This window comes from Neopsephotus bourkii, unplaced genomic scaffold (assembly GCF_033783945.1).
Source record: "Neopsephotus bourkii isolate Nb327-2 ecotype Australia unplaced genomic scaffold, CSIRO-AGI_Nbou_v1 NB_962, whole genome shotgun sequence".
NCBI lineage: Eukaryota > Metazoa > Chordata > Aves > Psittaciformes > Psittacidae > Neopsephotus > Neopsephotus bourkii.
This window is the reverse complement of record NW_026901456.1, coordinates 8,690,895-8,718,626: the sequence shown is the minus strand read 5'-3', so window position 1 is coordinate 8,718,626 and position 27,732 is coordinate 8,690,895. Positions and strand designations below refer to the sequence as shown.

Genomic DNA, 27,732 nt, shown 5'->3' with positions numbered 1-27,732 from the left:
CTTTAGCTCTTCAGGCTGGTAGAAGATGGTGTATATATATGTGTGATTTTTGTTCCTGTTAATCACTTTGTATGGTGGTTTTAATTAGGTTGCTGTTCTGCTATAGGCATCTTTGTGTGCAGTTTCTGAATTATTTTCTACATATTTCTCTTCTGAAAGAAAAGGGAACGATTCACTCAAAAATAAAATAAATGCATTTTCTAGTTGAGAAGTGTCTTTTTCTTAGAGGATCATTAATCAATATTTTGCATTCCAAAATTTCTGTGCAGCACTGCTTCACTGATTAGGGAATTGTTGTGCTTTCTGAACTTGAGCAAAACTAGAAGTGCTCATGTTATTCTTGGCTAATGCCTTCTTTGTCTGTGTCAAGCACTGCTGTATTCTTGTGCCTTGACCTGTTCCTCAAGATGGTGGTGTTGCATAGCACAGTGGTTGCTTCATGATATGAACTCTCAGGAGTTTTGCTTCCAGCTAGATTGTTTGCTTTTGCGAGCTGTTTATTTTCCTGGCTCTTGAGTGTACTATTTTATTTGCCTTGCTTCATATCTTTGTTCTGTTGTTGCTTTTGATCTGTTAAAAAGTCTGGCATTTCTTGTACTGGCTTTGCGTTCTTGTTGGGGGACCTAGCTTTGGTGTTAAGAGTTTTAGGTCTTCCTGTTCAGTATTGGCATCTAAATGCAAAATGCAAATAAAATGTGATAAAAATATGTTTTCATAAGTCAAGGAAAGAAATACAGGGACAATATAGGGATTAGACAGGAAGATGCCTTTGGACATTTTGTTGATACATGGCAGAAAAGCTGATAGGTCTGGCAGTGAGTTAATGTAAAAGATAAAATTTGGCTAACTTGCTTAAAAATGGTGAAGGTATTTAGAAATAAGAGACTTTTCCTGAGACTTCTATGCCTAGGGCATCAGCAGCGTCAGTCTTTTGCATATATTGGACTGTAATGTAAAAGAGACTCCAGGGAGTAAATATGCACAGAGATCTGCTTGATAAATTTAATTTGAACTTTACAAATTGTAGCCTGTGTGTTCCATTAGCAGCATGATAAAGCAATGCAAATCAGGCTGTCAGGTGTGACACCGGAGGCTAGCTGGGTAACTGATGGACAAGTGAAGTACAAGCAGCTTTGTACTGACTGATACCATGTTGTGTAGATTCTCAAATGAGTTTGTTTCTGTTCTTTCCACACCCTCAACACAAAGCATTGAGGTGAACCCATGAAATGACAATATATGTATTTTAAAACCTAGATGGCAATACATGGCTGAAATGTTTGTTCTGTTTACTTGCTTTCAGAATTGACATATAAAGGATTCTTTCCTGTTTTCCCATCCTTTGTCCTGATTGATAAACTCATGGGGGAGGCTGGGCTGAGGAGGGTGCTTTTCTGTGGTGAATCTGAAAATCCCATGCCCACAAAATGGGGAGAGCAAGATCCTTCTGTTCTTTTTACATTGTGTGATCTGTGATTTCTCTCTCTCTCTCTCTCTCTCTCTCTGTTAATACTTGAGTTAGCATTATTTTTCTTGTCTGGCCTTTATCTTTCCCTGCAGCACTGTCTTGCACCACCCGTGTCAGAGTTAGTGGAGAGCCCCTACCCAACCTGAGAGACCAGACTGTGGTATCTCTGCCTTGATTCACACTGAGCAAATCATTCCCTTTTCCTTCAGAAGATGAACATGTAGACAATAATTTGGAAACTGCACATAAGGATGCCTATAGCAGAACAGCGACCTAATGAAAAACACTATGCAAAATGATTAACAGAAATGTTGGCTCTAAACTGAGAAGTGCAGGAGCTTTGCTACCCCTGTGGCAATTGGTAGGGAGCCAGTGAGACCTAGGATCGTGCCTAATCTCATGATACTTTTCTGGCCAACTTCCCATGTGATTGGAAAGAAGTACTGCCAAACTGAAATTGTGTCCTGGTCATGTTGGATTGCTCTGTTCTGTCTTCAGCCTTTTGGCAAGGACCATTGAGCAGCTTAGTTAGGTGATGGATGCATAATGGTGCTGAGCTTTCTTGGTATGAAGTGCTCTCCAAGCTTCAAACCATAGCTGTGTTTTTTCCAGGGCTTCTGTCTTGCTGTGCCACTGCTGATCAGGAATATCCCAATAATAAAAAGTTTGAAGAGACAGTAGTATTTATGTTAGATATACATCAACTCTGCCACGTTGGCTAAAGCAGAAGTCTGTTTTGAAAAATGAAACAACTCTCCCTTCCTATAAGTTGTTGCCAGTGTCTTTTGTAAGGTGTCTGGAAAGGTTGACCTCTGATGCTGAAGCCCCTTCTCTCTCAGACAAGTAGCTGTTTTCTTAGGAGGAGTAGACTCTCCTATCAGACTTCTCTAGGTGCCACTCAGTCTCAGTGGGTCATTTGGTCTGACCTTGTGGACAGGCTTCTGGTTACTGTCAGCCTCCACGATGCAGTTACTACTTAGATATAGCTCAGGAGAGAAGGCATGTATCTGCAGCTGCTGTGAGTTTGCCACTCCACACCCTCCCTTCCCTCTGTTTCATATATGGCCATGATGATGTTTCTTCTTCTGTCCCTTAGCCTAGAAACTTCTTTTGGCTGATATGAAGTGCAACAAAAATTTCCTTACACTATTTCAGGAGAAACTAGACCTTCGCCAGCAGCTGAATGAGGCCAAGCAGCAGCTCCTGCAGCAAGCGGAGTATTGCACAGAAATGGGTGCAGCGGTGTGCACGCTCTTGTGGGGTGTATCTAGCAATGAGGAAGCTGTTAAAACCATTCTAGGAGGAGTAAGTATGGCAGGTGAATACTTACTGGTGGTAATGCTGTTAGGCCTTTAAAGTAAGGAGTTTGCTCTATAATACACTGTAATATAAGGATATATTTCAGAAACTAATTGGACAGCAAAAATATTTTCTGAATTATATATTCTTTGGGAACCGTCCATTCTCATTTAAGAGGTGTTGGAACTATAAAGTGTTATGAAGCAGGCTGGAAATAAATGCAGTAATTCTTATGTTACCAAACAAGGATTATCTGTTTTCCACCACACACAGCTAAACTGTGTCTACAGCTAGCACAGTATAAATATTTTTTGCCAGCTAACAGAAGAAGAAAATGATTCTTGGGCACATGCAGCAGTTATGCTTGCAGGGAGCTTGGAGGAGCTATTGCCATGGAAAGGTGGCAGATCCATCAGTTCTCAACTTCTTTAAATCTCTGTGCTGCCTTAATAGTTGTGTGACTCTTGGAAATTTAGAGAGTCTAGCTGTTAGTGAATCTTATTAAGACTTCAGTGTTAAATGTTGACAGGTAGCTTATTAAAAACAAACAACAGCCACCACCAAACCACAAAACAACAGTTAATGACAGTAATATTTCAGTTAACACAGTTTCACTGCCAAGTGCAGCCGATGGAATTAGGGATCAGAGGAACGGGCCTGATAAAAATCTGATGTTCAGTGTTGTTGCAGCCAACATGAAAAGGAATTGTATTTAATCCAAGTGAACTGATGCCATAGTTTTTTCTGGCTTGATTTCTTTTTTTTTTTTTCAGCATCATGATGAACAGATGAGTGAATAGGATTAGTTCATTATAGTAAGTGGTAAACTGGTGTATTTGTAAGGTTTTCCAGTTTGGGTGCCACAAAATAAAATTACAACTTTATAATTGGATATCAGAAAGCTGTACCGTGATGCCTTTGGTAACTTCTGATGATTCAAGATCCAAGCAGCAGCAGTAACTAAGGAAAAAAAGTCTGTAAAAACAGACTAAAATACTTAAGTTCTGTAAAACACTGTACAAAACTGTACAAAATGTTGTACAAAACACTAAAACACTGTAAAAACACTAAGTTCTCCTTTGAAAGGCTAAGTTCAGCTAAGTTCTGTATAACTGTATAAAGCAGTTAAAAAGAGAGGGGTGAGAGGGGAAAGAAAGGCAGGTGGCTACTACAGAGCCCCCACATAGCAACAAAACCAGGGTAAAATAACATTCTGTATTTTCTGAACAGTTTATAACTGTAAGAGTTAACAATATTTACTGACTAGTCCTTATCTGACTGTGAAACAGTATGAAATTGTATGTTTTCTACAAACAAAATGCTAGCAGTGATGAAAATTACTGTATTTATAAAAGATGAGAGTAAAATTAGTTGATACTTGCTTTCAGCAAGACTTGTAAATTAAATAGGATTAGGTAAAACCAAAACTCATGATTTGTATAAGGATGAAAACCTAACTGTGAGGATGGAATACTTTTGTTTCTGGGTTTGTTTGAAATGCAAAATGCTTCTATTATAGTCATTCCCAGCAATCATTAGAGTCCATTAAACTGCTAGACTTCTGGTGAAGGTCATAGCAACATTTTTGGCCATAATTTTCTTGTGATGGCATGCATAATACAGTAAGAAACGTGTTGTGGTTTTCAACAAGACTACTAGAAAAAACATAAATGGGTTGTATGGTGTTTCATCAATCACACATTACAGCTGGCAATGAGTCAGGTTATTAGAAGATGATGGAGATTGGTCATACAAGGTTTTTTTGCTTTGGGTTATTTTTGGACAAGTTGTACAGCTTGTAGCATTCCACCCCCTCCGCTGAGAAGGTGCTATGAACTACAGAAATGTGTAAGAGCATCAAAAGTGCTTCAAAAATTGCTCATATTTTAAGCATGTGGGGAAGGTGGCATCAATTCAAAATTATTTCATGCCTTGGGGAACAATGCTGAAGCTTTCTTCAGTCTTTGCACACATACAGAATAGGGTTTTCAGACGGTTCTATACTGAAATAATGTTTGGGACCAGTGTACTATTGGTGTCCATATAGGTTAGAAAAGTCAAAACTCAAGTAGAAAATTTGAAATGTAACACAAATAGTTGTCAAGGCAGTGGGGGACAGATGCCTACTGTTTCTGCCAGTGTTTAACATTTATAGAGAGAACTTGAAGAAATATACAGAGAAGAAGCATGAGAGAGAGTTTTCAAGGATGCCTATCTGCTTGTGCCACAAAAAGAAGTAAATTAATTTCCATGAGATTGTTTTAGGTGTCATTCAGAAAACTTCAGCCAGACACCCATGTGACGGGGCTCTCGCATAGGAACTCCAGGTTTATTTTAGAACAACATGAAGGCTTGCTTCAACTTGAGAAATTTTGGATCCTACAAGGTGGTCTGCTACTTCAGTTGTCTGCTGTGGTGGTGAATAGCATTATATTTTATGACAGCAATTTTGCACATTGGTTGATGTTTTAACACATGAGTTACTTGGATAGCAAAGGGCTGTTGGCACTATCTGAATTCAGGCACTTTAATGGCTGCTCTCAGAATTGTCCTTATCTCTGTGGGTGAGACATTCTTCAGTCCCATGAAAGTACCATCAGGCTAATAAGAGACTACAGAGTATGTAATGTTTGCTATTTATAAACCTGATTGGTCTCTGCTTCAGCTCCTCAGACCCGAGTGCTAGTTAATGGCTATTTAGAAAGAAGGTTGAGCAGAAAGGACATCAGCAACACCTCAAAAGACTGGCAAACAGAAGGTTTTGCTTGTTCTCTGTGCAACATACTTGGTGTCCTTAGTACTCTGTTACGTTTCCACGTGAATACAGGTTTTCACAATAATAGCTTATGCTAGTCTGCTGTAGTAGACTCTCCATTTTCTCTCATGCCCTCTTGAACAATAGTCACTGCTTATGTTAAGATTGCCACCTTTGAAGTGCAGTGTCTGTGTAACTGTAAAAGGTACATCAGCACATGCAGAAGTGCACTTTTGTCCATTCTCTTTCCCCATGATCCTTTCATTCCCAGTATTCTGGGACCATAATATCATTTGTGAAGATACTGAGTTTCGGTGCCCCATTGCTGGTGTCACTGCACAGAAACTCCTTTTATTTTATCTTTTTTTTATTTTTTTTTAGCTGGTGAATGAACAGTGGTGGAGGAATAATAAATGTTACCAGTAGCTTTGTGCATACTGTGAAAGCAGGAGTTTTGACGAAGTATGGAATTTTTCAGTCATTTTGCAAAATGCATAAAGGTTAAGGCATTTCTTGGGCTGTCCTACTGAGTTGCTTCTGGGAATGACTGAGAATTTCAGCTGTTTTGTGAAACAACTGGCAAAATTATTAAAGACAATGGGAAACCTGCCATTGCAGGCTCTCTGCTATGCTATTTTTGTTATGAAACCCAGCATCCTCTGTGTTAAATAGTGTTCTAGCAATGTTTTACAGGTCAGAATGATTAACAAACTGTTCTTTCCATCCTTCTTTGTGGGCTCTGCCTGGATCTCTGACCAGGCTTTTTGAGCTTTCCTGAGCTTTGTACCAGGTGGTTCCTTCCTCAACTGAGATGCCTCAAAATAGAGCAGTATTACAGCTGGGGGGAAAAGAAGCATAACATAATCGTGGGCTGAATTCCTGTTTGTAAACTCTGGTATGATGATCATCTTTCTCACATGACATTGCTGACTTTAGTTCAACCTGTGACCCAGGAGAGACTTCCATTTCCTTTTCTAAAGAACTTCTACCTAGCCTGTTGTTCTCCATCCTGTATAGAGCGATTAATGGATATTGTTAGGATCTGATGGAGTTCTGCCACTTTTTTTTTTTTTCCTTTTTCTTTTTTTTCCTTTCTGGGTTTCTTGGGGAATTCGTCTCAAGTCACTATGTGAGGCTGCTCTCCAGCTGGATAGGATTTTGACAAAAGCTGACGTAGTAGCCCAGGTACATGTGAAACACCTGATGCAGCTATTGCAAAGCAAAGATATAATATCCTGACTTTTGAAATAAGCTTTAGTTCTGATGGTTCATGTATGTTATTGTGGATTTAGGAGATAAATGCACAATGGTTTAGTTTTATAAATAAATGTAACTGAATATTTTTCCATTTTCTTCTGAGGTAAATGTTTCAAGTATTGTGGGATCAAACATGTCACTTAGTGCATACTGCTATTTTATGTTGGTGTTCTTTTAAGTAACTGGATGTTTTAGTAAGTTTGAAGATTGTCCAGTTCTACTGCAGCATCTTATAATCATAGTTGCTGTAGTGTGTATAATCATTTTTTCTGTTCCGTGCTTGCAGAGTAAAGCAGTGAAGTTTTTCACAATCACTGCACAGACCATGGAAAGCTTTGTCAAGTCATTAGGTGAAGACATGAAACAGCAGGATTTGGATTCTGATGAAAATCAGTTTGTGTTAGCTTTGGCAGGGATTGTAACAAGTAAGTTAATATTATCTCTCAGAATACCATTCCGCATGTACTGTATTGCCTTGTATATGCTGTTGTAAATACGGCTTTTCAGAGTCAGATATTTAGTTCATGTTGATATTTTGGATGACTTCCTAAAAGTTCTAGCAGATTTTCTCATTGACACTTCTGTGGGGCCTTGTACAGTCTGTGACACAGTTAAGGATTAGATGGCTAAGACCCATTGAGTTTTGAAATTCCCTAACACATCTCTTCAATCTGGAGTAAAACAAAGATTGTTCTACTAGTCTAGTATGATCACTTTACTTTGTAAATGTCAAGTAATTTACTTTCTGAATCCTCAATAGCACTAACATCTTCAAGATGTATGAATTGCAGATGATGTGAGTAGATAAACCTCTTCTTAAGGTATGTGCTCAGCATTCTGAAACTGCTTAAGAATTTTGTTGCTGTCAGATGGACTGCGCCTTCACTGTCTTGAGTCTGTAGTGCTAAGAGAAGTGAAAGGTAATAAACCTGTCTTCCATACTAAATGTTTCTTTTCAGGGTCAGGAAATAAGTAGAAACCCATAGATCTACCTTAATATGTCTGCCACTGGCTTGAAAGACTGAGAAATGGGGTTGATAAGTCATGGCATTTTTGTGAAACTGCAGCCGTCAAAGTGACGCTAATGGTACGATGCAAGATAGATGAAGCAGTGGCTATTGATACAAATAAGTGATTCTTGCATTAACAGCTTATTTGAATGTGTGATTTTAGGTATTGTGGTGCCATTAAAGATTGTAATGAAACCCAGTATGTGGAGCATTATGTCATTTCACCAAGGCAGAATAGTTTTCTTTAATTGCTTCATTGAAAAAAAAACCCAACCCAAAACTCAAAAAAGCAGAAATAAAGTCTGAACAAATACAATGTTTAGATGCTGGGGGCAGGGAAAGGAGAGTGTCGGGTCCTGCCTGAGGAGGAAGCAGGATGGTGGAATAAAATCTTGCTTTGGTGAAGCAATAAAAATTATATATATGTAAATGGTATATAAATTAATATCTATGAAATATATACAAATTATGCTATAAATTTTGTCAGTGAATTTGGTATTACCAAGCTTTGTTTCTTTGTCTCTGTTATTTGGGAAAGCATTACTATTAAAGTATTGGCCGTTCTGAAAAAAATATTTTTAATTACCAAAGTGGAATTATGTGCAGGCATTTGACCAGCATGATTTGTTGCTTCAGTATTTGCTATGAAGATGAATATCGTTTGAATTTTATATTGAAACGATAGTTCATTCATCAGATGGCAGATCTTTTTAGTGGCCCTGTAATTAGCATAAACCTTTGCTTGAAACATGATTTTTATGGAGATGTTTTATGTTCTCTCACAGATGTGGCTGCGCTGGCATGTGGCCGTGAGTTCTTGGTTAATTCAAGTCGTGACTTACTGGACACAATGATGCACCTCCTGGGAGACATGAAGCCTGGACTCTGTACTAAATTTAAAGTGTATGATGATTTTTTTCTTTTTGTCCCTTTCAAATGAAATGCGTTGTTTCGGAGTGTAAGGCACAGTGATGACAGTAGTTTTCCCACTTTCCCATTATTTTCTTTCCTGGGGAGAAAACATAATTTTTGGAAACTTTTCACAGTAGCATTCCTTGCAGCTATACTAGGCTTGGCTATAATGCTAGCTTCAGCCAGGTTTTTGTCTCTTCAGAAGTCTCTTGAGCGCCATCGTTTATAGAGATGAGCAGGGATGTACTGTTCTACCTTAGGAGAAGCTCATGATTTGAGGGTCAGATAAGGAAGGTGTGAGGTCAAGTTATAAAACACAGAGGATGCTGGAAATTTATTCCCTTTCAATATGAAGGTTATAAAAGGCTACATGTGCTTAGTGTGGAAAGTGATTTATATATCCGCTAAGAGCAACGATTAAATCAATTTATGCTACTTAGTAGCTGGCAGCACCATGTATTTAGGTTTGCAAAAAAACAAAGCATATAAAGGAACATTATGATACAGCATTGCAAAGAAAAGGCCATGTTGCACAATTCAGATGCTGGAAGAGTTGTACTTTCCAGCTGATGGAGAGATTAAATGAACTATTGTCTTTGCCTTTTTCTCAGAGCTGTTACAAGCTGGCGATACATGAACCAAGCAGATTATCGTGCCTAAATCAGTTCTTGCTCATCTGTAAGCAGTGGGCACTTGCCCCATACACCAGGTTAGTTTATTCATGAAGATGGCTTAAGCCAGTGTGGTGTTTTTTTTTGTTTTGGGTTTGTTTGTTTGTTTTTTTTTATAAATGGGGCAAACGCACACTAAGAATTCATACCCAAGCCAGCTGTCACAGTTCATCTGACAAACAGCAACCCTGTCAGCCAAAATGGACTGTGCCTGTGCACCCATTTAAGCAGGTTTTGTGATAGGCATGAAATCAGGCTTGATCTTAACTTCGGATAGAATTTACCTTGCCTAGCCTCAGCTATCAGAAAGCTAGATGTCATGTATCTGCTAACTGTCTGGGCTCCTTTCCACAGTCAATAGAAGGAGATGGTGCTGTCAGATGATTGCTTGCTCAACCTGTGTTAGGGAGAATGAGTTGCCCTCTGAAGGTGCTTGTTTTTTTTCACACTGGGTAGTGAGGGGTAAGCTGAATAGCCTGTGCTGTTGGTAGTGAGTGGATATTTTGATATCAGCCATTTACTCTTTCCCAAGTGCTGGCCTTGAAGGTCAGTAGTCAGAACAGGGTAGTTAACTCTTGCAGCAGTGGTGGGCTTTTTTTTTGTAAAGCCCCACCTGAAGAACTGTATGAGAATTTCAGCTTAAGAAAGAAAAGGTAGTTTATGCCTTCATGGGTACAAAGAAAACAAAAAGAAAACATGAAAAGAGGACCGGTACTGTTTCAAAATCTGCACATGAAAAAAAAAATCAAGAGATATTTATTTTGAGAGAAGTGAAAACGTTCCTAAACACACACATACTCTGAATTTCAAGCAAATATGTATCTGTGGGTGCAGATTAATTATTTTTTTATCATTGCAGATTGTATTAATGTACCATCAGTATACTTGTATTAATGTATTAAGTAATATATTAATGTACAATCATGTACAATTGGACAAAGCGATTGGATTTGAGGGCCTTCCTTTTGAACTGAATTGATGTTTTGGGTGTGTTTTTAATTATAGTTCAAAATGTGCCTGCTTGGCATAAGAATTACACATAGTGATATCAACTTGGCTGATGTATAGCAATACTGATAAAATATACATACAAGAATCCCATGAAGTGGCTAGAGATTCAACAGGGGCCAGCCTCTTAGGCTTACAAATTTAGTGAAACTTAACAAAAAAAAAAAGGTTGCAAGAAGTATTTGATAAGTGAGAAGCATTAAACATTTGTTATAATGGGTTGAATTCAGTGTTTTCTGGTGGTCCACAGAGCCAGCTTTTTTTCTTCTTTTTTTTTTTTTCTTTCCCTTGCTCTAAACTTGCCATTTGGTTAAAAAAAATTTGCTGTATTGTGACATTAGTGCAAATGCCAGAAAGCAGATTTCTTCATGGTCTTGTCATGGAACAAGGGATCTTAATTTGCTCAGATGTTCTAGTGCAAAATGTTTCCCCTGTGTTTGTCTTCTGTATCTGTGGTCAGGTTCCTTTTTGTTTGTGAGCTTCCTATGTGTCTTGTAACTGTTCAGTCCTTAAAACCCGTTACTTATGCTAGATCTCTTTCCTGTGCTTTCTGGGGCTTTTACACTCTCCCAGCCCAGCAAAGAAGGGTTCTGGGAATTGGTTTTGGGATTGGTTGGATGGTTTTTAAGTTCTCTTCATGTAAGGCTTTTTAGCTGCTTGTTAATCTTAAATAACTCTTTCAGAGCCGAGTGTGTCAGAAGAACTCCCTTTTCTCCCTACTGTAAGGAACATAAGGCAGTACAAAATGAAGGACAATTAAGAGATAAGGGTACGATAGGTAACATAAACTGTAGTGAAATTTCAAAGTTATGTATAGATGGACTCTGGAGTCATCATAAATGATGTTTACACACACACTGTTTATATACATATACACACAGACAGACGCACTTTTAAAACTATACCTCATGGATGAAAATGCCTGTGCATTGTATTGGAAATGCAGTGTTTTTCTCTAAACGTCACCATGCTATTACATGGAAGGCCATCATCAACTTAAAATTTAATCTGTTAAACAAAAACACTGGCTTGTTATTTTCAGAGATCTGTTTGTCCTTTGCCCCGTTTTGAGATTTACAAATCTCTTCTAGCTTTCATTTTCAAAAATACTTTTCTTTACTGTGTGACAAATGCAGGGAAACTGAGTCTAATTCTACACACAGCAGCTGTCAAACAAAGTAAGCTGACAGAGAGAAGTTCTCTTTCCTCTTCTAGTTTTAGCAGTGCTGTGTTTTACTTGTACCAGTAGATAAATAAAAAATGTACAGGGGAAAGTTGTCATGTATTCCAGCACTGCTGCAGTGTCCGTTCCAGTCCACGAGTATGTAATAGATTTATTCAAGACATCTACGTGAGTGCTGGGACTGAACTTCCCAAGGGTGCCTTTGCCATTCTGAAATAGCAGTAGTTTGAAAAACTTTAGGTTTTCTTCACATTGATGTAGGGTTTGTTCAGCATTTGTGATTGTTAGGCAGTCAATAAACATTTACACAGTTGTTCAAAGCTGTAATTAAATTATTAAGAATAGTCAGCTTGGCTTATGTAGCACTTGAATGTAGCCAGTGAAATTATGTAATTTAGTACATCTTAGTGCATATTATGTACTAATCCCATATATTAAGTAGAGGAGAAGGGGCTTTAGCTTTAGCTGTGCTTTTAGTTCTAGATTTTAAACAATGCATTGACAGATAAAGTAGTACACAAAGTTAATTAAATTTGTCTTGTCTAAATAGGAAGACTATGAAGTACATAATCGAAAAGCCTTCCACATCAAAAAAACCCAGAAAGTATCATTTATCCAATAATTATGTGTGTCACGTTTGCTTCAGTAAGCACTTTCGCAATAAGTCTTGCAAAAAATACTTACTAGAATGTGCAAGTACTAGAGGTGAAGGTGGTGTAAAGGGTCTGGAAATAATTCTGTGTTGTGCTCAGGTGAGAGTGCTTAATTAGCAGCAATATGCTACTACATTGGCTTATGGGGTGGATTATGTCTTCCTTTGACACTCCAAAACCGAGGCAGTTCCTTGGATCACTGCCACCCATCCCTTTTTTCTACACAAAGCAAAGTAGCGGTATCATTTTATGTCACTTTATTTCTAACTGCCAATGTCAAACAGATTAAGGATGAAAGACACTGTGAAGAAACAATGCTTTCTATTATGAGATACTGTCCTACTGATAATTTTCATTCTGGCTGATTATAGGTAATTATGGCTATGCGCCTTCATCAGGGCTTGGCTTCTGGAAGCCAAGTAAGAGGTACAGGGGCTGTATGAAAAGCGGAGTATGGGCTTTACAAGCTGCAGTTTCAGTTCCACAGCACCCCTCACCGCTTGTCTGTGGGCACTGATGCAGTAGATTTAATAATCTGGTTTTTCACTTACTGCTTAAGAGCCTAGGTGATCAAACTCGCAGGGATGCAGCACACAGTGTAAGTTATGCCTCTTACAGCTCAGCATATCCTGCAGTGGGTTACTTTCTTTCCTGCTTTCTGAAGGTATGTGCATGGAGAACATCCGCAAGTCTGCTGGTGGCATAGTAGCTTAATCTTGAGAAGTTCAGATTCAGATTTGAGAATGGGGCGTGAGGTGTTAAGTCTACTGAGAATAACATTATTTCCCTTTTGTTTGGAAATGGTGACAGTGTGGTGACATGCAGGTTTATCACAGTCATGAGAGATAGCAACAGCCAAGCTGGCCCCAGAACAGAGAACATTCCAGCTCATTCTTGTGCCTCTGTAATTGTTTTGTATGCAACCTGGTGCCCTGCTGTGAGTGGGCATGATGACACATTACATCAGTGTTATAGAAGCCTTGCTCATTTGTCTGTGCTTTTCATTATCCAGAAGATTGACTTGTGTGTTACCATCTTTGAAAAGAGATAAGATAAAAAGTAATAGTGTCCATCATGACATGTCATGAAGTGCATTAATGCACTGTCCCCCCAGCTAAACTGCACAGCTGTAAAGATGATCTGCATGAAAGGCAGGACAGAAGGACATGGCTAAAAAGTGGAAGAATTTCAAAGACAACTTCTGACTCCAGAGCATGGCTCTTTTTTTGGCAACATCAGGGGCCTCTTGTCATGAAGTTCATGGTATAGCAGTGATCTGATTTGGAAAGAAGCTGAGCATTAGTTTGGCTTGCTAATGTTGGCAGGGGTTTTTGTCTTGATGCTTTCTGCTTTTGAGTATTGGGTCCTATTCCTGCTGGAAGTTAGAGGGAAATAATTTGCATTAAGCCCACTGAGACTGTGCTTAGCTGGAAAAGGTTTTATCCACCAAAACAATAAAAACCATGTGGAAGATGGTGTAACAGCATCAAGATGAAATGTTTGAAAGCAGAATTTAGTTTAGTGGAAACTGCAAAAAATTTAACAAAATGCTTTACATCAAGTATTAGCAATTGTTCTGGATAGCTCTGGAAAGGGAGACTCATTTTGAGCCCTAAGTTACTGTACTTGTCTGACAGTCAAAGCAGGTAAATGAGGTAAATGTAAATTTTGACCCAGGAGCTTTATCTGCATAAACAGTCAAAGCTGCCATTTCTGTATGCAGCTTTCTGTAGCTTACAACATTTCCTCAGCTCTGTTGTGACTAAGGCTGAGGGCTACCAGTAGCCAAGCCGCCTTTCTATGACAGGAAGTATGAGCAGCTGTGGGAGAAGCCAGTGGGATAGGCGGGCTAGAGCGGTCCTTGTAAAATGCAGAACCTTTTCCAGCCTACCTTGTTTTCTCTCTGTAGAAAAGTTGAGACTTTGGTTTAATTTGTAATCGGTGATGTATGCAGCCCTAAAATGACTGATGAAATTCTTACTTTAGGAGGCTGACAAATTAGGAAATCCTGGGTTTAGAAGCTTTCGAAAATGTGGCCAAAGTGAACATATACTTACTATGTGTATTTTTATTTTGTCATCTACGCACTGATGTGCAAGGGACAGTCTTGGTTTTGCTTTGTCAGACATGTCAGCTTAGGTTTTTTTCAATGTACAATTAAGGAAATGTTTCTTAGCTGCCAAGCCACAGATCTTCTCTGTTACCGGGAGGACGGGGTATGGCTTCTGTCCTTCAACATCAGTGACCATAATAAATGACAAAAAGAAATCACCTTCTGGGGAAAAAAATATGGCTCTGATTTGGCCCAAATGTTATTTGGAAAATAGTTTTGAAGAGGTGTAGGTGATGCCATCTGGCCTTGTGTTATCCTTCTGTTGGTCTGTGCTAAGACAAGAGAACAGTTTACAGTCAAATTCAATTCCAGTGTTACTGACTTAAAAAAAAAGATTAAAACCATCCCATTGTACATTGAACGTAATCAGTTTGGATTCCTGAAGGCAGAGTAAATAGGAAAGTCAGTGACATTTTAAAATACCAGCAGTTGTTTATTTCACAGCAGGGTCTCGCTTGATGACCCACTGCACCCATTGCAGAAGGGGTGAGTCTAGCTTAGGGTTTGCTAAGCTGAACTGGGTCTACCTTCTTTCTCCTTCAGGCCTCTTCCCTCCTTCCAAATGCTTCTGTAGGCATAGTAACTACTTCTGTCAGTGGAGAGAGACTACATTTGTGGTTGCTGTATGCTGTGTAGTGCATCTGCTCCCATTTGCAGGAGGAACAGGAAGGTACATGAAAGAGGATGACATAAGCTGCGTGTCTGCGTTTCCGCTGACTGGAGGATTGATGTACAGAAAGGCCAGAGTTGCACAACCCATGGAGCAGAGACTTCCTTTGGCATTTCTTATACTCAGTATATAGTCTTGCTTTCTGTGTTTCCTAGTTGCCCTTTCATTTGTCAAGGCAAACAGCTTATTTGAGATGATGTCTGCTCAGTGGGGATCATCACCACAAAAGCTCTATTGTATAGGTTGTGTGGTCATGTGAAGCCAAATTCCTGGTTTTGCACATCTCGTAATGAATCTTACGGAGTTTGACAAGACTTTCTTACTCATGGGGTACTTTTCCACGAGTTTGAAATATGTTACTTAAAGTAGACTTAAAGTTACTTAAAGTAGAAAACAAGGGTTTGCACAACATTGCTTATATACGATTTGAGATTTGTCTCTCTTATGAAAACATAAATTACTAGAACAGACTTTTGCATCAGTACATGCTTGGCATAAATAGCAAAAGATGCTAAACCATAAAGAAATTAAAGGACATGACATCTTTTCTTTCTTTCAATTCTAGGCTAATGCTAATGTCCCTTTACAATGTGAGTATTAACTTGAAAGGCTTGAAGTACATCAGTGAAAGTCCAGGTTTTATTCCTTTGCTTTGGTGGCTATTGAATGGTAAGTTGCTCAAAGAGCCTTGTGAATTGTGACTTCTGGGGTTGTAGACTGGCAGTAGGCGTTGCAGAAGACGAAACAGAAGTTTGTATCTGTAATCTGATTATGTATAGCTTTTGTCAGATTAAAAGTAAACAAAAAGGGCAAATAGCTAGAGGGAGATGATGTGCATATCACACAACATATTTGGCACTGTACGTGATACTCCATTAATAAAAAATTTATGAGTAGTAGAAACATGGAATGGAGAAACTCGATGAAGTGGATTAAAGAAAGCCACCTGTATTTTCACATACCAACTTTAAAATAAAATCTAAGGGGAAACTGTGTATCAATTCACTGCCATTTAGCAAAAGAAAGTATAATTCTGCTCTAACACATTTTGGGGAGAAACTGATCTCTGTAACCATGCTCACTTGTGACAAAAGTGGCTTTTTCTACAGCTGAAGAGAGTCCTTGTGCGCTAATAGGATTTCGGCTTGCAGGGCTTGAGTAGTGTTCCTGGCTTTGGCTAGTGCAGAACTTCAGGGATGTCCGGGGCTTCTGTTTCCACTCTCAGGTACATGAGTGACATCAAGGCTCTGCTCTTTTGGAGGCTTTGAATCCCTGTGTAGGAGCCAGCAGAGACTGACGTTTCCCATGTACGTTGGACTTGGCCTGCAGCTGTGTGCACAGCTCATAAGGGACAGTGAGGACAGCAGTAAAGATAGAGCCGTGACACTGTCCTGACTATGGATGGCTCCTAGAGCTGGTCTGTCTTGGTTTTGTCAAGGTTTTGTGGCTTGTCTGAGAGAAAATTTTGGTGGGCAGGTCATAGGACTGGGGCAGCTTGGTCATCCCAGCATCCTTTGCTGCTATGCAAAGCTTTTCTAAAATACAACTAGTAATTACAAACAGCAGCTGAAGTGAGAGAGGCTGGGTCTGCTTTTTCAAGGAATTCATTTGATATTGACGTTTTGGAAAAGCTTTGATTTGGGCTGGTAAACTGGAAGCTACCGACATTGCTCACAGTTCCCTCAACTGTTTTACAGAAAATATAGGTACTTGTGCTTTTCACTAAGTAATTTCTTGCTTTGCAGTGCCAAAGGCTCTCTTTTCTGGGATCTCAGAGGATTAAGTAACCCTTGTAAAACTGTTGGAAAACACCAGTTTTGTTCTTTTGGTATAGTTTGAGAAAAGTTACATTCTGAGAGAACATTGAATAATGGTCCTTTGTTATGCTGTGCTTAGAAATTTAACATGCTAGTCCAGATTCTCCTTTATGTTTGGCTCGTATATATAAAAAGACAAAGCAAAAATCCACAAAACCCCTTCACCAAACCCCAAAATAAACCAAACAAAAACCCAAACACCCTAAAAATCCCAAGTATGCCCTTCTAAATATTGCAAAAAAAGCAAAGAAGCTAATTGTTTGATGCAGTCTGGTCTTTCAAGAAGGCTCCTGGATTACATGAGAGGATCAGATGGGGCACACTTACAATTAATTCACAGCTGATAATGAAAATAAGAAATGAGAAGGCTACTGTGCACTTTGAAAGCGTTAATTGTGCATGGCTGGGTTGTAGAAGGAAGGACAGGCATGGCTAATTCCTTCACTTTTTAATAATAAAGTTCTCCAGTTACAGCAAATGAGGAAGATTCTCAGATAAACTGCATCTGTTGGTTCAGATTTCTGACTTTGGAGGAAGTCTGCTTACTGTCAGGGGAGAGGGCTGACTAGCCTGTGTATCAGGTGAGAGCTCAGATCCAAGACTCAACCTTGTTCCAATCATTTTGTATATCTCTGTAGTTTTCTCTACATATAATCTATTTCTAAATGTTTTGACTTGTAAAACTTAGTAGCTTCCTTCCACTCCTGCTCCTCTTCTGTTTCTGTAGCCACCATCTTCAGCTTCTGATAGCTGTGATTCAGCTTGTAAACACCTGGAGCTGCTACAGTGTAAGGTCTTAAAAGTTCTATCCATGCAAGAGAATAGAGCACTGTACTCTGCTGGCAGGGTATCCTGTACATGCTGCCTTCCTGCAGGAAGCTTCTTCAAAGAGTGTTTTGATTAAGGCTTATGAGATGATTCAGCTTTCCATAGTCCTGTAAGCTTTTATCAGCATTCCCCCTAAGAAAGGCCCCAGAAATCATCCTCTGACTTTTATTTTCAGAGAATCATCCTGTTTGCTTTTCCATCGTCAGTCTACAAGTGTCTGTGACTTGAGTCTATACATCAAGGCCATTTTCCTCCCACTGGCCTGTATGCAGCTGATAAATCCCTCAAATTCCTTCTTTGAATTCCAGTCTCTGCTCGGTCTTGCCCCTGAAAAAGAATGTCCTTCACATTACGTGAAGAAAGCAAACAATTACCTTTATTTTCTTTATTCCCCTTTGTAGTATCTGAAGCAAAGAGGTATTTGATTCAGGTTGTCTAGCAGGCTTTTAAAGAGACAGGAATATGCCTTGACACTGAATATATGGATTGGAAGAGAAAGGAGGAAAAAATCTAATGAAGATTTCTAGTTGAGTAAGAATGTTAACAGTAAACTGGGTTCATCTGTCCTACTGTCTTTGGAAAGTTTGTATGAGTTGGTATGACTTCATACTTGCTAACAAGAATTCTTAATAGCTCTTTCTGCTGTAGGCTATACTGATAATAGGAGAAAAATGTTTGACGTATTTTTTGAAGGTAATGCAGATCTCTGTAGTTCTAGCACTTTGAGGTGGGCTATTTTCTTTTTTTTCTGCTGTTTTAAACACTGTCTACAAGATGGGCACTTTAATAAGCAGCACTAATATTCTCAGCTAACTTACGCAGCTGTTGTATTTTTGCTTAGGTATCAGCTATGCCTACCTGTATCTTCATAGGCTGGTGCCAGCAGAAAACACGTGAATGATGACTCAGACTTCTGTCCACGGAGCAGCTTGTGGGATCACTAGAGTTCTCTTCTTGTGGAGCACCATTTGTTTGCAGAGCAGCTGTTCCCATCTTGCAGAAAATAGGCAGCTTTAGTTTTTTCCATCAGCTGCTGTCCCTGTGTTGATGTCTTGGCTAAGGGTTTTACGTAACTTTCAGATTTAAAAAATCCTGTTCTCAGCAATAGAAAAAAGTTATAAATTTTGGTTAGAAATTCACCTGAGTTTTCTCAGTTATTTTTTTGGATGCTTTACATCTCCAGATGTAATAAGACTCATTCTGTAATTCCCAAAGAAGTAGACTGGGACTTTTTTCTGCCAAGGACCTGTTAAAGAATAAGAAGACAGTCAGCTCGGGTAGTAATAACAAAGACCAGCTTTATGTTTTTGATTTTTGATCATACAGAACATCTACTAACAAATGGGTGCTGGAGAAAAAGGGCCTAGGCTCTTTTTTTGTGTTGGTTTTGGTTGTTTCTGTTTTTTACTATTCTGTATCTTTATTTTGATTTTCCTCACTTTTCTATGAGTAAAGTCTGTGAAGTTGAAAAAGATTGCTTTCCATGGATACATGAGAAAGTGTAGAATTCAGAGAGACTGTGGCAATGACATTTCACATCTATAGCTGAGAAACTGCTCCAGGTACTTCATTAACCAAAAGACAACAAGAGAAGCATGACTAATTTTAGATCTTGCCCTTCAGTTTCCTCCACCACAGTTCCATACGGAAATCTAACTTTGTTTATCCAAATTCTCTGCAAAAGGCAGTCTCTATTATAAATGCCTGTATGAAGCACATTCTCATTTTGTTAATGCTGCCTGCAGCCTTCAATATTTGCGTTTTGTGACTAACCCTGAAGGTTTCTAATGCCTTGCTTTACTTTCTGACTTGCTTATGGCAGTGAGAGGTTTTTAAATTCAGGTTATCTGCGTGGCAGTGTGTTATTTAAAAACCATCTGTACAAACAGAACCTCCCTATTTATAAACTGATGTCTGTATTAAGACAAATCTTGGTTCGTAAATAAAAACCTCAACCAGTCTTTCAAGTGCTCAGCAGTTTCATGCTCTGGAGACTATGAAACTAATCTTAAAAAGAGGATTGCCCTTCTTGCCCTTTAAGGCCACATCCATATTCTTAAATGCAAAGATGTCAGCTCTGACGCACAAAATCCCTGAAGCAGAGTTAGCTGAGAGGCTGGAAGAGTGGCTCGTGGAAGTATCGCTGGATGCTTGCCCTTTTCCATACTCCTTTCTAAGCAGCTGCTTGTACTTGCCCACATGGATCTCTGGCTGTGTACAGTGTGGCTGTTCTTGCCATCTGAGCTGGAGCTTGGCTAGGTCCTTACCGTACTTAGCAGCAGACATGTGTAAGCTGGTGTTCTTCTGTGAAGTAGAGTGTTTCTTCTTTTGTGAATGAGTGTAAGAAAAACTTAACTCTAGTAAATGCATCTGTTGCTGTAAAACACTGGGGTTTTTTCTTACATTCTTACCCATTCTGTGGGAATCCTCAAAAGCCCAAGCTAGAACTGATAGGAGCTGGATGACGTATCTAATAGCTCACCCACAAGCCTGCCTGCTGCAAAGCAGTGTCTGTGCAAGCTCCTTTTCACTCACAGCCCCTAAGTAACAGTTGGGCAAATTGGGACCAACCTGCTGCTTTAGTCTGGACCCTGGCAGTCTCTCTCAAGGATTTCCCAAATGAAAGTGTAACAAGTGTGGGTCTGTAGGAGAGTGAAGAATTCTGGTTAGCCGAACCACATGTGAGAGCAGCCACCTGGCCAGGTGAGAGGAGTCTGAAGCAAACCCAGCTGTTACACAGGAGCTGGGGCAAATATGATGCAAAGAGAAAGGGTATTTGTGTCCATAGGAATTGCAGTGGCAAAGCTCTGTTTTCCTTTTGCCTTGTTCTCCCTGCTTCTTCCCCACGTAGTATCTTTAATGCAACACTTCTTGTCTCCTCAGACCTGTCAGCATTACAAAAATGTCTGGAAAACTCTCTGTTGCTGCAGATACTGGCTCAGCTCTGCCAGCTTTGGCAATGCAGAGAGATCTTACATGGGGTAAGCCATGGCCCTATCTGTGCTGAGCATGCTGTGAGCATAGGTAGTCTGACAAGTCCATACAAAGGAAAAGGAGAGTGGAAGGTTGCCCCTTTGTGCTAGAACCTGACAGTAATTGAATTGAATGACCTTTATGACAGTGGTGGGAAGCTTTTGGAATACTGCTTCTGTACATAAAGTAGCTGTAAACAGGTTAGTGGTAATAAATCTTGCATTCAGGTGGCCAGGGAATAGTATGGCCACGTGTAAATTGAGTTCACACAACTCGGAGACAATTGTAGATAAGCTGTTTAGCATTGATGTAAGGCAATTACTTAAACCCTGCTGTAGGGAGCAGTTCATCTGAGAGCATGGTGCTAATGACAGATGTGACTAAAATCTGTCCATGCTATCACTTGCTTTTGTCAGTGACTGAAGGTCAGTGACATCAAACTGTAATGCTGGCAGCTAGCAGAACGTCAGCAAACTCCAGCAGTTTCAACACCTTGTTAAAATTGCATCAGCGTTTTATGGTGGTGGTAGGCTTATGCGACGCTTGTGATCACTGACTGAGGCAAGCAGCTTGATTTCTTCCCCTGTTCTCCAGAAATAATGATTATGGTTTTGAAATTTTAGTTGAAGAGATGTGTGTGCTAGTTGTTGGGAGGATATGATGCAGTGATTTGATTACAGCTAAAGGATTTGTTTGATCTTGCTCAAACAAAATGTTACTCAGCTAGTGCAGAAATGACTAAATCTGGAAGCTACTGAAATAAATATAATGCTGAATAATGAAGATTCCTTACGTGTCTTCTGAGTGTTCCTAAGACAGGGGTTTTAGCAAAAATCTCTAATGAGATTGGAGAGACAAGAGAAAGACTTCTAGGTTGTTGGGTTGTTTTTTTTTAATCCTCTTAGGAAACATGATTATCCATAATAAGTAGTATTCTCAAAACCACATGTAATCCTAAGGGAATATATTTTAAGGCATATGTATTTATTTAACTTGAAGCGTCTCAGAATACATGCAGAACAATGGCAACCAGAGGTTAAATGCATATTAAGTCATCTTCTGCTGCTGGATCATTTCCTTCCTTTGCTACATGCCTGAGTGCCTAATCTGTTCTTCATTTGAGTGAGTCAAGCCTTTGAGCTGCCCTGGCTGCTGCTGGAGAGTCTTCCTAGAACCTCTTTGCTCTTACTGGAAAATGTTCCTGCTTGTCAAGCTGGAAATCATTTCTTGATCTCCTACAGATCCTAATTTTGTTAGTTCCCCTGCTAACACTTCTTCCCTGATCAATTCTTTACTTTCTACAGCCTTTAAACTCTTGCTGATAATAGTAACAGAAATGCCTATAACAGTATTAATAACAAAGCACTTTTTATCCAGGGATTTAAAACATCATGCATACGTGAAGCTTCCCAGCAGTACTGCAAGTCATTAGAAGTATTAATGGGTTTATTTCATGGAGGAATAATGTCACACAGAGGAAGGTGGTAATGAACTACATAGATTTCACTCCCAAAATCTTATTTCTTCTTACCTATTTGGGCTATTGTTTGTTGCTGCTATTTCAGGTCAATAGAAAGTAGGCAACCTCTGGCAGACATGAAGACACAAATTAAAGGAATGGGAGGATGAATTCAAGGCTTTTAGTCGTATTTTGATTAGGTTAGAACAAGTCTGAAAATCAAAACTTGCACCCAGTTTTTTTTTTCAGAAAGATTCACTGAAGGGTTGCTGTCCAAGACATTGGATGTAAAGCCTTGCTGTGAGGCAAAATGGCACCTGCGGGTATTGCTGGAGATGATGATGGAAAGAGACCCCTTAGAGCCTTTAGCCCAGGTGGCAAAAGTCGCTGATCTATGGATATGGTTGCTTCTGCAGTGTGTGCAGCACTAATCATTTGGTTTTTGAAATACTGATTTGAATGTCTAAACTTGTCTAGTATTCCAAATAGCTACAATTCGCATTGCCCAGAAAATGCGTGTTATTGTTTGGTTTTGGACAATTCCTGTGTCCTAAGACTATACCCCACTCTGCTGGTTTCCCAGGCGGAAGTAGAATTCCTTTCTTCAGAGGTTTATACTTCAAACAGGGAAGAAGGTATGATAGAAAAGACACACATCTGTCACTTGTCATGGAAAATGGAGGAAGAGGGAGTGAATGCCTGGCTTGTGGGTGTAGCTCAGATGTCGCAATCTTTGATATTGTACTTCAGCCATGTGCTAGTGGGAATTACTTAAAAATTCCCATCTCAACAGTTAGTTTCATGCCTAAAGCCATAGTTTTCTTCACTGTCCGTGATATTCTGCTTTCTCTCCTGGGTGCTCTCAATATTTCTCCTTATGCTTTAATGAGTAATTCTGCTCAGTCCTTTTTCAGGTCACCAGTGTTAGGTATTAAATAAGATAAGAAAGAATTTGCCTCATCCCACCAAAGGCTTCCTTCAAACTCAGTACAGTGTGGTTTATTGCTGCACTGCATTTATGTTCCTTCAGCGAGACTTTGGTCTCTGTGGTGATTTTGTGCACAAAGTGATCCAGATTAATTTTTTGCAACATTTCTGCATAAGGCTTTACCAAAAGCTTACTGGAGACTAGGTATGCTAATGACAAACATATTAAAAACGCATGGCACGTGGAACAAATTACTACTTGAGCCATAAAAATATATTACACGTTTTCATTTGGAATATGCAGAATAGAGAAGTTCAAAACTGGGGCTTTCTACCAGATGCTTTTGATTAAGCTATAAACAACTAAATGCAAATGGGCTGTTGTGAGCAATTAAAATATAATGCTCCTAATGTTTCAGTAATTAAAAATGCATCCTGTGTTCTTAACAGTAGAGTTATGTCTTCCTAGCTTAAGTCAGTCAAAGGTCTTTGCTACATTTCTCTGGTGCATTCCTAAGCAGCAGTGCCCATTTCAGTTTTGTGTAGATAAACACTCAGGTTATACATGGTTACCAGAAAGTTTTAAAAAGATTAATATTTTATTGAGCTTTGAAGAAATCTGAAGGCTTGTAGAAAAAGAAATTAAGGAAAAGCCTGGTGACTGACTGCAGATTTGATCAGTTGGTCTGTTTTTTAACTCTGAATAGTCATGGAACATAGCTTGTTCCGCTCTTAAATCAGATTGCATCCAACAGTACCTCTTGGCTACTGACTGGATAAATCCAGGTTGATAAATTACCTGATTTGTAGCATTTCCAACATTTGAGAAGCAAGAGAAAGGTTCCTGGTTATCTCTCCCTCCCAAGCACTGCTGAGCACAAGCTGCTGGAGAAGGGCAAAGATGTTGTTTTAAGTTTCCTTCTAGAGCCAGCCAGCACCACATGGCAGCTGTGAATTATGAAACTTCAGTTATTCCCTGTCTGGTGGATCATAATGAATGGCATTGTAGAGCTTTAATGCTACTTTTCTGGACTCGCTTCTAGTAAGCACTGGATTTTTTTCTTCCCCCGCTTTTAGACCCGGATACAGAAGTTTGTCTTCATGTGCTGCGGCTCCTCCAGTCTGTGATTCTGGAGCCAGAAGTATTGGCCAAGTCAGCCTCTGAGATGCGTGATACTTTGCCATTTCAGCGTATCATTGCACTGTCGAAGAGCCGCAATGCAGATCTGCAAGCACTTGCGAAAGAACTACTTGAAGATCTTAAAATACTTGAGTATGAAGCATAGAAGAGCTCTATGACATCAACTGCTTACGTCTTTCCTGTATTTTTATGCTGCAAGAGTTGCTGGAGGTAGGCTTGACTGAAAAAAAGCCTCTGCCTAAGTTCCTCTGACAAAATCCTGTTCAGAAATTAGGTAGCCCAGCTAAAATAATATTTGGGAAAAAATGGATTTTGCCTGCCCAAATACGATCTCAGGTGATCTGTTAGAGATGGGACAGACTTAATTTCTTTGAGTAGGATTTTGCTGATAACAAGTTTCTGAAATGATCCAGGTTATGTTATCTACTTGCTATATATAGGGAATAAAGTAATAATTTCTTTTATTGATAATACATAGTTTATTGTAGTGGTAAGTAATCCTTTTGGTTCAACTTTGTTGCTTTTTCACAGCTCTTCTGTGTCAGAATGCATCCTGAGTTCCAGTTTCACTGTTGTTATTTCTCACCTTCTCTATTTAATAAAAGAAAACTTAAATTCTGTAGCATGAAATGGATTCTGCTTTCAAAATTCACATTCAGATTCACTCAAACTGCAGGTTGACCCAGTCTGTGGCTGCCAGTCTGTGGCTGCCAGGCATAACAGAAATTGGGCCATCTTTTTTTCAAAAGCCCTGAAAAAAAGGAAATTAATTACTCATCTGTGGTACCTTGTTGTAGTGCTGAAGAAGCTAAAATGAACTGCTGCTCTGTCAAGAAGCACACTGCATTCCCTCACAACTGTTGTGCTTGTCAGACCTTCTGTGTACAGCTCGTTTACCTCAGTGGCAAATGCAAATGTTTATGTGGTTAGTATTGGTAGAATTTACACTTTTATTTTTATTTTTTTTTAGAAGAAAATAACATCCATTCCTGTGATGACAGAAACCCAGCTGTTTGGGTGATACTGTTCAATGGAATGACATATGAGAAATGCAATGCTGTGGTAGCAGCTTTTCCCATACTAAATTTCCTGTACTTTAGCTGTGAACTCTCAGCTGTGAATTTTGTATTAACAAAATACAGTGTGGATTTCTAATCCAAATGTATAGAAAACACTCTTCTATAGATTTGGATAAGATATTAGGAAGAAATTTCTTACTGTGTTGCTAGTGAGGCACTAGCACAGGTTGCCCAGAGAAGTTATGGTTGCCCGATCCCTGGCAGTGTTCAAAATCAGGCTGGATGGGGCTTTGAGCAGCCTGGTCTAGTGGAAGGTGTCCCTGTCCATGGTACGGGGTTGGAACTGAATGATATTTAAGGTTTCTTCCAACCCAAACTGGTCTGTGATTCTAAAATACGAAGTAAACATTGCAGGATTTAAGTGTTATGATTGGCAGACAGTTTTAAAGGAAGACCAGTGTAAAATGTGTAAGTTAAAGGTATAGGTCATCTCCCATTATGCTGTTGGCAGAATGATGAATGTTCAGAGTTAGAAATGTAATAAATCTCTTTTATAATAATTGCCTCAAATGCTACAGATGGTAGCAGTCTGATTTGGGACTGTCTGAAATGAAGACTAAGATACAGATCTCACATACATGAAAGGGTTGCACGGGGTTCCGCTTTGTTTGGTTGAATACATTGAACTTACCAAGCACAGATTTTTGGAAGCATTTAAATCTTCTTTAAAGCGTGCTTTTTTTGGATTTGTTTCCTTATCTTGCTCTCCTAGTTAAACCTCCTAGAATTTAATCCTAAAGTGATGAAAATGATAATAGGTAATTTCCTGGAATATCAACTTGTGAAAGCATTCAATTTTGAGAAAGACTAAAGGGCATTCACTTTCCATTTGTTTGGTATCTGCCCATGAAGGTCTTTCATCCAACTTTTGGAAGCCAGTAAATAACAGAAAAAGAAAATAATTCTGTGTGCAGAAGAGCTGATACAGCCTCGTGTCCTATGAATTTGAGATATTCCTTGAAAATTTCCCTGTCCTTCCCAGCCCTTCCCCTAAAACCAAGTCCACCCAAGGGGCAACAAGGGGATGCACAGGCTGAGGGTGACAAGGATGCTCTTGGCCAGGTTAGTAAGTGGTGGTGATGGGCTGGTTAGCTGCTGCCAAGCAGGGTGTATGCTATACTGCCCCCTTTGCCCTTGTGAAGGTTTCAATTTAGGTCTTTTCTGCTGTTACCCTAGCTGGTAAGGTAGCTTAAGGGAGCTTAATTACTTTTGAGAAGTTTTCTCCCTCTGTCAACTTTGCTGAGAGCTGACTGATAGATTCAGTGTTATGAGAGGGATTGGCAATGCAATTACACCTCATTTCCGTAGGAAATTGGGAAACAAATGCTCAGGACTGTTCATGTTAATTGTGTATCCACTGGCATGGTCAGCACTTAAAAGCCATGCTAAATAGGTGATTTGAGATGCTACAGTTTTTCTGGAGCAAGCTGCTTATATCTGATAAGCCTTTGAATGCCTCCCAGATGACTTTATTTTCAGGTGTAGTTCAGCAGGACTTTTTCTTCAGAATCATATTCAGAATCAAGCCATCAATGATCCACTCACCTTGAGAAAGTCTTTTTTTATGTACTAAGCATTTCATTATGCAAGACTGATAAATTAGAAGAAGTCACCCCATCTATGAAACACAGGGTACCTTCAAAAATATCAGAAGCGTCAGAAAGAACCTGTGACACACAGGTCTCTAGCAAAGCTGGTATGTTTTCCCTAAATTTACTTTGGCTAGGTGTCTGAAATTAACGCTAAAGCTTCAATTCTTTATTTGGGTTACGGAAGATAAAAAGGCAACATTTGAGGAGAATTTGTTGTCAGGGGAAGCAAATTCATAAAACTTTTTGGGTTGGGGAAAGAAAAAAAAGGATCAGTTGAGTCAAGCTGTGCTGAAGGCAAATGGATAAAAGCCAGGGATAAGCCTTATCCCTTAACATTACAGCATGCTTGAAATTTCATAAAGGTTTCTCATACTTAAATAGTAAAATAGATTGGACATTCCTAGTTGCAGATTGCATTATGAGCTGTTATTTCCTTTTGCTGTTTTTCAGGTTCCTTTATTCCCCAGTCACCCATTTGATGGAGCCGGGGACCAGCCCCCTCCTGACCAGACCCTGCAGGTCTAGGGCTGTGTTGCAACTGGCTGACCCTTTTTGCTGTGGAAATGAAGCCTGCAGCTTTCCATACAGGCAACCCCAAGGAAGCTGTGGCTGCTCCACCCCTGGCAGTGTTCAAGGCCAAGCTGGATGGGGCCTTGGGTGACATGGTCTGGTGGAAGGTGTCCCTGCCCACGTCAGGGGGTTGGAACTGGGTGGTCTTAAGGTACTTTCCAGCCCAAACCATTCTGTGATTCTATGATCTGCTATATCCCATGCATATGGTTGGATATGTCATGGTGGAATTCTTCCAGACCTTGGCATCTGTCATAAACTAATGGTCTGTACTCTCCAAACAGTGCTATCAATGCCTTCTTTGTTGTTTCTTTCTTCACTCTAAAATTAGTAGGAGTTTTGTGCCA

The 27,732-nt window shown here is 39.5% G+C and overlaps 1 protein-coding gene across 1 annotated transcript in view; it reads left to right on the top strand.

The window, feature by feature from the left end:
* HSF2BP (heat shock transcription factor 2 binding protein) overlaps positions 1–24,774 on the top strand; it is a 31,902-nt gene extending 7,128 nt beyond the window's left edge. Inside the window, exons 5-9 of the mRNA XM_061359356.1 lie at positions 2,624–2,773; positions 7,066–7,204; positions 8,575–8,692; positions 15,565–15,668; positions 24,081–24,774. Coding sequence (XP_061215340.1) covers positions 2,624–2,773; positions 7,066–7,204; positions 8,575–8,692; positions 15,565–15,668; positions 24,081–24,289 — 720 coding nt within the window. The 3' untranslated portion in view covers positions 24,290–24,774. The remainder of the gene's footprint in view (positions 1–2,623; positions 2,774–7,065; positions 7,205–8,574; positions 8,693–15,564; positions 15,669–24,080) is intronic.
* The last annotated feature ends 2,958 nt before the right edge of the window (positions 24,775–27,732 follow it).